Source organism: Garra rufa, chromosome 10 (genome assembly GCF_049309525.1).
Source record: "Garra rufa chromosome 10, GarRuf1.0, whole genome shotgun sequence".
NCBI lineage: Eukaryota > Metazoa > Chordata > Actinopteri > Cypriniformes > Cyprinidae > Garra > Garra rufa.
Window position 1 is genome coordinate 5,107,596 of NC_133370.1, and position 12,409 is coordinate 5,120,004.

At 34.5% G+C, this 12,409-nt stretch overlaps 1 protein-coding gene across 1 annotated transcript; it reads right to left on the bottom strand.

The window, feature by feature from the left end:
* Window positions 1–6: 6 nt before the first annotated feature.
* On the bottom strand, window positions 7–11,315 carry LOC141344021 (cathepsin Z). Its single transcript, XM_073848738.1, has 6 exons — window positions 11,185–11,315; window positions 9,021–9,184; window positions 8,756–8,935; window positions 6,953–7,103; window positions 5,725–5,890; window positions 7–2,192 (listed from the first exon to the last, which is right to left on the bottom strand). Exons 1-6 carry the CDS (start codon window positions 11,313–11,315, stop codon window positions 2,079–2,081), a joined length of 906 nt encoding a protein of 301 aa, XP_073704839.1. The 3' UTR covers window positions 7–2,078.
* Window positions 11,316–12,409: the final 1,094 nt, after the last annotated feature.

Below are 12,409 nucleotides of genomic sequence, written 5' to 3' on the forward strand. Positions count from 1 at the left end.
ATTATAAAAAAAAATACTATGGAAGTCAATGGCTACCGTCAACTGTTTGATCACTAACATTCTTCAAAATATCTTCTTTTGTGTTAAACGGCTGAAAAAACTCATACAGGTTTGGAACAACTTGAGGGTGAGTAAATGACAATTTTCATTTTTTGAGTAAACTATTATTTTTAAATGAAATTTGACATTATATGACAAGTTAAAGAGATTATTCAATTACTGAAACAGAGCAAAACATATTCAGTTGCTACACTGCTGAAAGTACAAAATTGTTTTTAGAATGGGATTTTCTTTTTTTGTTGTTGTTGTTGTTGTTGTTGTTGTTGTTGTTTAGAACAAAAACATATATAGTAAAGTGCAATTTATGACATTAAATTAATAATACCAACCCCTATCATTCCTAAATTGTTTGGCAAAAAAAAAAAAGTGTTTGGCAAATTTTACATGGTGATTTTTAATAAAATGTGACACTGGACCACAAAACCAGTCATACGGGTCAATTTTTAGAAATTGAAATTTATACATAATCTGAAAGCTGAATAAATAAGCTTTCCATTGATGCATGATTTATTAGTACAATAATTGGCCAAGATACAACTATTTGAAAATCTGGAATCTGAGGGTGCAAAATATCTAAATAATTTTCAAAATGCCTCCATGGAACATGATCTTTACTTAATATCCTAATGATTTTTTGTGATAAAAGAAAAATCGATCATTTTAACCCATACAATGTTATATATATGAAAAGTATAAATATGCAAAATATATCTGACTTAAATCTGAATTAACAGATTAACAGTATTTGGCTTGCTGTATTTTACAAAAGCACAAATGTTCTGTTTTGCTACTGTGAGCGTGCAAAAATAAAATTAAACACTTTACGGTTTCAAATTATGTCCAACACTTATCTGTATGACCAAAAATATATTATGTATTATGAGAATTTGTTTCAGCTATTCAATTGCACTGGCGCCTCACATGCACACACCACATATTCTAGCAATTCAAACTTGACATCTGAGTCTTTACATTATCAAAATAAAATACAGTTAACCAAACGTGTAAAATGTAACTCTGGTCAATTGAAATAGTTCGTAGCCTAGTATAATCGGTCCACTCTGCTGTTATGACGAGCAAATTTTTGCTAAATTTTTTTTTTCTCCATTGATATACGACCGTGAAGTACAAAGGCTAGTCTACATGATTATAAATAATAGTTTATTATTCAAATACATTGCGAATATGGAAACGTTTGGATTTGTGCCAAATTACATGTGAGCTCAACACCTGGAACTTTCAGTTTTGCTTTGTTTGGGTTTATTAGGTTTCTATATGTATATGTTCTGTTCTGAGTAACGTTACATTTAAATTATTTGTTTTGGAGTCAGGGGAACTAGCATAGCTATGTTTATAGTGTTTATAATGTTTATACAATATTTTGCTTGATTTATTGTAAAAAGCACTGTATAAATAATCTAATCTTGACTTGGCGCACTAATATTTTGCGAGCAGTGCTCGTTTGGAGAGAGTGGGTTAAGCAGTAAGCACCAATTAATGAGAGCGATTTTGAACCTAAAAAAGCTGATTGGTCAAAATTATGTTGAGGACCAATACATATCCTCCAAATCCATCTACATAGACCTGCACCTGCTCTGTCTTGTATGCATGCATGCACGCACTTTCACAATCTAGTGCACTTGTTAATGGTGGATCTTTAAAAACAAATACCGGAAGGCAAACATTTCAAATCAGACCTCAGAAAAGGATCCGGCTCAAATTAAGCACTGCCCATGCTACTTATAACTGGTTTTGCCCTCCAGGGTCACAATTAATCAAGAAACTTAATTGTTTACTATCAATCATGTCCATTCTCACCCTACTAGAAAGATTGTAATATAACACATATCCCATATTTGATATGACAACAATTATTTACACCCAGAACGATTAGATTAGATTTCTTAGCTGTTATAAATAACAGGTTTATAGTGTCTATGTGCTCTGTGAGGTCTGATCCCAGGTCAGTTCCAATTCTAGCTCAATGAAAGGAACTGCTCTAGATGGCTCCTCCTGATCTATGTAACGATTGGGTCTCCGTATGCACAGTGGTGCTCGATGGCAATATTGTACCAGTTTCCTTTTCCTCCCTTATATGCACTGGTGACAATTCTGGCCCAGCCTGACTCCCCCTGTAAGAGATAAAACACAAGATAAACAGTGCAATCACAGCCATACTGACACACTTATTGCATGTTCAAAAAAAGTTTTGGTATAACATGAATGAAGCATTTATATAGCGCTTTTATTGTGTATTGCCATACACCAAAACCACTTTGCAATAATATGTAAAGCACATGAAAATTTAATTTCACATTACTTAGTGATGCATTTGCATTTATGTATTTAGAAGTTTTTATCCAAAGTATTTGCAATAGAGGAGCATTAGCAATTCTACCAGAGAGGAACAGAGAGTGTGAAGGCTTTGGAAAGTTGAAACGCATCAAATAAGGGTGAGAAAATGAGAGAATTTTAACTTTTGAGAGAAAATATTTCTACAATGCGTTTAATTAGATTTTTTTCTTAAAGAGGTCATCGGATGGCCATTTTCCAAAATTTTTTATAATTCTTTAGGGTCTTAATGAAAAGTCTATAATATACTTTGGTAAAAAATTCTCATTAGTTGTGTAAAAAAAACACCCTTTTACCTTGTCAAAATCAACTCTGCAAAATATCAACTCATTTTATTGCATGGTCCCTTTAAATGCAAATGAGCTCTGCTCGCCCCGCCCCTCTCTGATGTGGGATTATGAGCCGTAATGTTTACATTAGCAGCATTTAGCCGTGTTTAATAATGTGGCAACGAGCACATTATTAAGAAAGGCCATTTGCAAAGGAACGATTCGCATGAACTAGACGCATATGTAGATCGGAATCGGCGTTTTCCTTTTTAAAAATGAAAGTAACATTAATCATCTGCTTCTTCAGCGGCTCAGATGTCGGGAGTAAATAACGACTGCTATGTTCATTATTACATCCAACAACAGAACACTTCAGTCGCTTGTCTGCACCTGAGTCACACAATGGCTATCAGAGTCGGACTGTTTCAGCTATTGTGGGAGTGGCCTCTGTCTGTGTGCCGTCACAATGACAAGAAGCTGAGAATGACCTGATTTTAAAAAGGGGATATTACTTTTAAAGATTTAAAAAAAAAACTACTGGGTGGATTTTTATCATTGTAGGGTGGTTGTGTACACAAACTGCCAAGACATTAAAGGGAAACTTTCGCCAAAGTGCAATCTGGGGTGTTTTTAGGATTGTAAACGAGTCAAACTTTCATCTAATAGCATAATTACGACGAAAGAGCCACTTTTAAGATTGACCGTGATTGACCGTGATTTCTTTTTCTGCTCAATGGCCGGTGAATGGGAGTGCTAGGGGCATTACTTTGAGCGCATCAAAATCGATATCTTCACAACACTAAGAAGGCTCGACACAACATGAAACTTTGCTTGAAGTATCGCCTGGGTCTTTACACGTGAACTCGAGCATTGAGAACATTGTTTGTGTACACAGAGTTTACTAAAAAGAAAGGTTTTGAACAACTCACTTTCACTGTTTGGGTTTCCGCTCGCAGCCGTCTTGCCAGTCAAGAAGTGTCGATCTCCGAATGTGAATGAATGGACTCCATAGGACGAAATGTCATGAAGTTTTAAGTCCAATAAAAAAAAGCATGATCACTTTTATTATTATATATAGATATTGCTAAGTAATAATACAAAACAACGGGTTTCATTCAATACACCAGTCTAAATAGTAATCGTAGCTGTTTCTCAATCTATGACGTAACTCGCGTGAAACTTGTCGCCAGAAATCCCCCTTGGTTCGAATGCAGGAGCTTTGCTAAGGGATCATGCTTTTTTCATTGGAAATAAAACTTCATGACATTTCGTCCTATGGAGTCCATTCATTCGCATTCATAGATCGACACTTCTTGACTGGCAAGATGGCTGCGAGCGGAAACTCAAACAGTGTAAGTGAGTTGTTCAAAAACTTTCTTTTTAGTAAACTCTGTGTACAGTCGTGGCCAAAAGTTTTAATAATTACATAAATATTGGAAATTGGAAAAGTTGCTGCTTATGTTTTTATAATAGCAATTTGCATATACTCCAGAATGTTATGAAGAGTGATCAGATGAATTGCATAGTCCTCCTTTGCCATGGAAATTAACTTAATCCCGAAAAAAACTTTCCACTGCATTGTTAAGAAGGCTTCAGGGCGTCCAAGAAAGTCCAGCAAGTGCCAGGATGGTCTCCTAAAGAGGATTGAGCTGCGGGATCGGAGTGCCACCAGTGCAGAGCTTGCTCAGGAATGGCAGCAGGCAGGTGTGAGCGCATCTGACGCACAGTGAGGCCAAGACTTTTGGAAGATGGCCTGGTGTCAAGAAGGGCAGCAAAGAAGCCACTTCTCTCCAAAAAAAAAAAACATCAGGGACAGATTGATCTTCTGCAAAAAGTCTGGCGAATGGACTGCTGAGGACTGGGGCAAAGTCATATTCTCTGATGAAGCCTCTTTCCGATTGTTTGGGGCATCTGGACAAAGGCTTTTCCGGAGAAGAAAAGGTGAGCGCTACCATCAGTCCTGTGTCATGCCAACAGTAAAGCATCCTGAGACCATTCATGTGTGGGGTTGCTTCTCATCCAAGGGAGTGGGCTCACTCACAATTTTGCCCAAAAACACAGCCATGAATAAAGAATGGTACCAAAACACCCTCCAACAGCAACTTCTTCCAACAATCCAACAACAGTTTGGTGAAGAACAATGCATTTTCCAGCACGATGGAGCACCGTGCCATAAGGCAAAAGTGATAACTAAGTGGCTCGGGGACCAAAACGTTGATATTTTGGGTCCATGGCCTGGAAACTCCCCAGATCTTAATCCCAATGAGAACTTGTGGTCAATCCTCAAGAGGTGGGTGGGCAAACAAAAACCCACTAATTCTGACAAACTCCAAGAAGTGATTATGAAAGAATGGGTTGCTATCAGTCAGGATTTGGCCCAGAAGTTGATTGAGAGCATGCCCAGTCCAATTGCAGAGGTCCTGAAAAAGAAGGGCCAACACTGCAAATACTGACTCTTTGCATAAATGTCATGTAATTGTCGATAAAAGCCTTTGAAACGTATGAAGTGCTTGTAATTATATTTCAGTACATCACAGAAACAACTGAAACAAAGATCTAAAAGCAGTTTAGCAGCAAACTTTGTGAAAACTAATATTTGTGTCATTCTCAAAACTTTTGGCCACGACTGTACACAATGTTCTCAATGCTCGAGTTCACGTGTAGAGACCCAGGCGATACTTTGAGCAAAGTTTCATGGTGTGTCGAGTCTTCTTAGTGTTGTAAAAATATCCATTTTGATGCGCTCAAACTAGTGCCCCTAGCACTCATTCACCGGCCATTTGACCAGAAAACGAAATCACAGTCAATCTTAAAAGTGGCACTTAAGTCGTAATTATGCTTTTAGATGAAAGTTTGACTCGTTTACAATCCAAAAAACACCCCAGATTGCATTTTGCCGAAAGTTTCCCTTTAATGTTCAAACAACATGTAAAAGTGAGTTTTGCATCCAATGACCCCTTTAAATCCACAGATCTTCTGTGATTATTGTAAAGCTGAACAGGTAAAACCAGAGCTTTTTGAAGGCCACTGTAAATGTGCTAACCCAGAACTCGCCCCAGGAGTTTCTGACGATCCAGTATTCAGTCCCGTCCTCTGAGACGCCCCATCCTGCCACTGAGATGATGTGATTCGGCATAGACAGAATGTGAAATTCAGCAAAAACGCCTCCATCATACGCCTCCAGGCCTTTAGTGGCCATTATTGCACAGCTACAACACAGAGAAATAGAGAAACTGTTTTGATAATGGCAAAGTTCATCTGTATAGACAAAATCAAGCCAGAATTTGAAAATAAATATTTTCCCTCCAGGTCTAATAATAAAACTGATCTATGTTTATCCCTGTCCTGATGACATTAGTGGATCCTGTTCTCTGCTTGTGACCTTTCATTCTAGCTGATATCATGTTTGTTATTCCTTAAAGGCTTTAGACCTCTTTTGTTTGACCAGCTCTATGTTTTTCCTTTTCACAGGGAAGATGTCTTCTCCTGTTTCAGGTCAAATAAATGTGCTATTAGCTGAAAAGATGCATCACACAGAATTTAAAACAATATTGCTCAAAAGTTTGGGATCAGTAAGACTTCTAATGTTTTTTTAAAGAAGTCTCTTATGCTTATCAGGGCTGCTTTTATTTGATAAAAATACAGAAAAAAAAATGTAATAGTGCAAAATGTTATTACAATATAAAATATAATTTATACCTGTGATGCAAAGCTGAATTTTCATCAGCTGTTACTCCAGTCTTAAGTGTCACTTGATCCTTCAGAAATCATTCTGAAGGATATATAATAAACAAAATTCTAAATTCAGAAATTTCTAAATTATAGTTTTTATTAATATTTTGGATTAGTTTTTATTTTCAAATTTTCTGTTTTCATTTTAATTTTAATGTTCTAGTAATTTTGTTGTGTGTTTTTGTCATTTTTATTAAAATATGTCCATTTAGTTTATTACTTTTTTCAGTTTAAGGTATACTTTTTTTAATTATTAAAATTAAATTATTAAACTAAATAAGATTAACACTGCCTTAGCAACTTACTAAAAAAAATAAATGAGATTTTTATAGTTATTTAAAGCAATGTTTTTTATTATTTAAAATTTAGTTAACTATTATAGCCCTGTTGTAAACAGCCTACTGTTAATGAACTACAGCCGAATGCTTTTATCATTTGCATAATACAGGTTTTGCTGCCATTTAAGGCCCAACAGTATGAGAGTTGTAGCTTAGTAGTTTAATTTATGTCTAACTCAAAATATGTGGTGTAGAACCTGCCTGATTGGCCCATTTTTGTAGATCTCAGCCTTCATCCGATCTCGTCCTGAGACATCTCCATAGTCTCCAACTTTCCACACAGTGTAGTTTTTAATTATAGAGCAGGAACCGAAAAATGAGCATGTGCCACATTGATTAAATGAGTCACATTCTGCAAAAAAGAACACAAATAATTATATTTAATATTTAAATCCACCACAAATTGCAATGAACTTCACTGTAACAGTATAATTACTAATATACATGAGTAATTAGTTGATTAGTTCAAATTAGTGGCAAGTTGCATTAATATGACATTTGCATTTTTAAAAGATAAAAAATGCATATGCAACTCATAAAATCTCTCAATACCTTTTTTTTTTTTAGATAAAAACTCAAGTTTAAATTCTGTTTATCTTGTAATTCAGTTTAAATCTCCCTTTTTTGTATCTGTTTTACATATACTTTATATCTTGCAATTCTGATTTTATGTCTCCCAATTCAAACTTTGTATCTTGTATTTTGAATTTTTTTCCTCATAATTTTGAATTTATATCTCAGATTTCTGACTTTAAAAAAGTTTATATCTCACAATTCTAAAAATGTCTTGGATTTCTGATCTTTTTCTTAGAATTTCAAGTTAATATCTTGCAATTCTGATTTATATTTCACAATTCTTACTCCATATCTTGCATTTTTGACATTTTTCTTAGAAATGTAGGTTTATATCTCACATTTGTGTTTTTTGTCTCAGAACTGCAAATTTGTATCTCACAATAGAGGGTTGCATTGGGATTGGGACCCAACGCAAATCTCGCGGGAGCAGGCGTTTTGAACTTTGCTGCGGGCGGGAATGGGCGGCTAAAAAAAACACTGCGGGATCGGGAGGTAAGCTAGAGAATACCTGTGACATCTGGCTTTGGTTAATAAATGCAAAACTGCTGTTTTCATGTTTATCATATTTTTTTTTTTTTTTTTTTTGCAAAGCACTCTATTTTTATGTGCCGTTTGATGGTGCAATGTTTTTGATAAAAACTAAATCATATTCGAATGTAATGTGTGTTTTGTCTTTCTGTGTTCTCATAGGCTAGCTGTTTTCAGACATGCTTTCTGCACATTTACACCAGGACCAATCAAGCCCACGGATTACTTCAATAGCCAAAATCAAAGTACTTAAAGTCTAAAGAAATGTGCGGTAGCCTAAGCGTTTTAGATGTCCCCGATAGCCCAGGCTACTATTCATCTTCCCTACCAGTGCGTCAGAATACATGCAGGCCAGGGAAAGAAACAAACATGAATCTCCTTAATAATAGCAATACAAATACGTTTTTTTTTTTGTTTTTTTTTCCTGCGGGACGGGAGAAGACACAAAATCTTGCAATTCTGATTTTATGTCTGTCTAATTCTAACTTTGTATATTGCATTTTTTATTTTTTTCTCAGAATTTTGATTTATATCTCAGATTTCTGACTTTAAAAAAATGCAAGTTTATATCTCACAATTCTAACAATGTCTAGGATTTCTGACCTTTTTTTTTTAGAATTGCAAGTTTACATCTTGCAATTCTGATTTTATATCTCACAATTCTTACTTGATATCTTGCATTTCTGAATTTTTTTCTTAGAATTGTTAGTTTATATCTCGCATTTCTGTTTTTTGTCTTAAAATTGCAAAGTTTGTATCTCACAATTTTAACTTTGTCTCGCATTCTGATGTTTTTTCTTAGAATTGCAAGAAAAAGTCATTATCGAGAGATTACCTCATGGCGGGAACAGGCTTCCATACAGTTTCGTAGCTTCTCATGTCATTGCAGAGTTTACTTACTTTGATTTCTGGCCTGATAATTATTGCAGGTCTCATCAGGAATGCCGTGTTTATGTGCATACGCATATACGCCCATGTGATCTCCACCGTAGCATGAGCCCGCCCCGCCACAGTCAATCACATTCTGCACCGACAGGTAAGCAGAAGGCCACGCCCCTTTCCTCTTGATGTTGATTCGATCTGAATTTGAGACAGAAAAACATGTTTAACCTGAATCTTCTGTACTCTGTTATACTGTACTCTACTGTAGTGTCCTGAATCTGACCTGCGAGTGCGCTGGTGGAACCCATGGCCCAGCAGGAGCCGCAGTATTGTGGGATGTGTTGGTTGCGTGTGACGCTCACATAGTTTTTGCCATCAATGTTGCGCCAGTCCCAGGAGGCGGGGAGATCAGAGACGTTTAAATATTCATGAGGCCGGGGGTATGTCCTGAAACATGCATGAAATATTACGGTATTATTAAAGAACAAGTATCATTATCAGTTTAGTAAATGACAGCAGGAAAAGACATTGTAATCATCAGGTTTAAATACAATTTGATATAACACCTTATAACAAATCATTACCTTCCTAATTGCCCTGCTTCTTACCTTCATGTAAAAGGCGAAAGTACCAGGGTACTGGAAAAAAAAAAACTTTTAATAAATTGACTTGAGAATGAAAAATTTGCAAGTTTACAATTAAAACAACAAGCAAAACCTCAAAAAAAACTTTATTTTCTTACCCTGTTGTCCCCCGGTTTTCTTATGTTTTAAACACATAAACCCAACATTTTGATACAATTGTTAGGAAACAAAACTTAATCTTGTAATTTAGCGTTTTAAGTAAATGTATCTTGATTTAAAAATGTGTAAATATTAATATACTGCATTTTTATCTTGTTTTCCAGCACAAATATCTAAGCATTTATAAAGATACATTTACTTGAGTACATTTACTTAAGTTTGTGCAGAAAACATGAAAAAATAAATAAAAACAACTGCCAATGGGGTCAGAACAACTTTTCAAATTCAAAGGGAATACAAGATTTTTTTTCTTTCCCTACTGACAGATTTTATTTTGTGTTTGACAGAAATTCACTTAATTTTGTTATTTTTTTCATAAATCAAGACTCAAGTAAATGTATCTCAATTTAGAAATGTGTAGATATTTGTGTTGAATGAACTGCAGAAAGAAAGTCATTTTCTTTCTAAGCATTTTTAACTTGTTTTCCAGTACAAATGTCTAAGCAATCATAAATAAATATACATTTACTTGAGAAGTAAAATGACTTATTTTCCGAAAAGTACAAAAACTGAAGATTGTGCATAAAACATGAAAAATAAATAAAAACAACTGCCAATAGGGTCAGAACAACTTTTCAAATTCAAAGGGAAAACAAGATTTTTTTTTTCTTTCCCTACTGACAGATTTTATTTTGTGTTTTAGACAGAAATTCACTTTTTTTTTTCATAAATCAAGACTCAAGTAAATGTATCTCAATTTAGAAATGTGTAGATATTTGTGTTGAATGAACTGCAGAAAGAAAGTCATTTTCTTTCTAAGCATTTTTATCTTGTTTTCCAGTACAGATATCTAAGCATTCATAAAGATACATCTACTTGAGAAATAAAATGACTTATTTTCTGAAAAGTACAAAAACTGAAGTTTGTGCACAAAACATGAAAAAATAAATAAAAACAACTGCCAATGGGGTCAGAACAACTCTTCAAATTCAAAGGGAATACAAGATTATTTTTCTTTCCCTACTGACAGATTTTATTTTGTGTTTTAGATAGAAATTCACTTAAGTTTGATATTTTTTTCCAGAAATCAAGACTCAAGTAAATGTATCTCGATTTAGAAATGTGAAGATATTTGTGTTGAATGAACTGCAGAAAGAAAGTCATTTTCTTTCTAAGCATTTTTATCTTGTTTTCCAGTACAAATGTCTAAGCAATCATACGTAAGATACATTTACTTCAGAAGTAAAATGACTTATTTTTCGAAAAATGTACAAAAACTAAAAAATATAAATAAAAACAACTGCCAAAGGGGTAAGAAAAACTAATTGAATTTAAAGGGAATACAAGATTTTTTTTTCTTTCCCTACTGACAGATTTTATTTTGTGTTTCAGACAGAAATTCACTTAAGTTTGATATTTTTTTCAGAAATCAAGACTCAAGTAAATGTATCTTAATTAAAGAATGTTTAGATATTTGTACTTTGTAAGAAACTTGTTCTTATTTCTTTCATTGGGATTATTCATATATAACAGAGTACTGTATATGGCTCCAGTGTACTATTATACCACACGCAAATAAATAATAAAAAAGGCCAAATAACATGGCATTACGGTATATGTACTAAAATACTGGATATTGCTATCGTACTTGTCCAAAACTCCCATCCATAGTGTATGAAGATTTCGTTTACTTTGTTTACATACTTTATAAATGATGGTCTGTGGTCCTTCATTGGTTTGTAGCATGAATCTGAAAGTTGCTGAACTTCAGTAAATCCTCTTGTGTGCAAAAAGAGATTGAGGAAAAATAAAAAGCAAAACATAGCAGACGCCATGATGAAGTTTGTTTACATCTAAGTTTGACGCATTAGAAAGAGTTTTAGCGCCCTCTACAGCACTGGAGAGAAACCCCATATAACCCAATCTGTTGGACATACAGTAGCAAATCCATAGGTTCCATGTGACGTCACTGTAGTTTATCGCCGCCATTTTTGTGTCCGCGCTACCTGTTTCAGTCTATGGTCACAGCAGCCGCAACTACCAGAGGAAGATCAACAAAACTCCCAGACTGTTCACAACAAGTATACAATATGCCCGGGATATGTTGTTCAGTTAGCTGTAAAAACAGTCATCAGAAAAAAAAAAACTAACAACAGTTTTATTAGATCTCAGCAGTGCTCGAAGTGTCGGTATGCATATAGCGTACCGGTGTCATTCACGCAGGTGCTTTCCAAAGCAGGGGTTTTTTTTTCGGCACAATAAGAGTACTGGAATAATAATTAAATATTGACTAAGATTGTGAATCAGTACATTATAACGAAAATAATGCCTTAAAATGAAAAGAAACATTTTTTTGCGATTACATCATTTTGAACCGATCAACTCGTAAGTCCAAAGATTTAGTAAACAAGAAAGCATTCAAAGAGCAAGTTCAAAACAGTGCTAATGCAGAGAATAGTGACTTACAGTACATCCAGATGCCGTAAATTATTTGTTTTCATTTGGCTTAAGAGCAAGAGTGTTTTATAGTTGAAGGTGTTTTAGATTATGCGGTGTTTAGTGAATTATGAAAATTAAATAATAAACGCTAAACTATTGTACTACATAGCGTTCGTCATTGCAACGCCTGCAGTAAAGTATATACATGTAAAAGGGTTCTCAAAAATAATCATATTTGTTTTGCTAAAACTATTTATGTACAATTACTCTAAAAATGATTTGTCATACAAAAATGGCACACAAGTTACACACAAACCATCGTCCCAAGTAAATGGTACCATTGTGAATTGTGACTGGCTGCACAAGTGGTGTAATAAACTAAATTAAACTAAAATGTTATTGCAGCCATATAGCTTGAATGAATAAAAATGCATATTTTAAATAAAGAAATCTCATGCTTTTGGTGCTTGAATTTGTGCTTCAATAATGA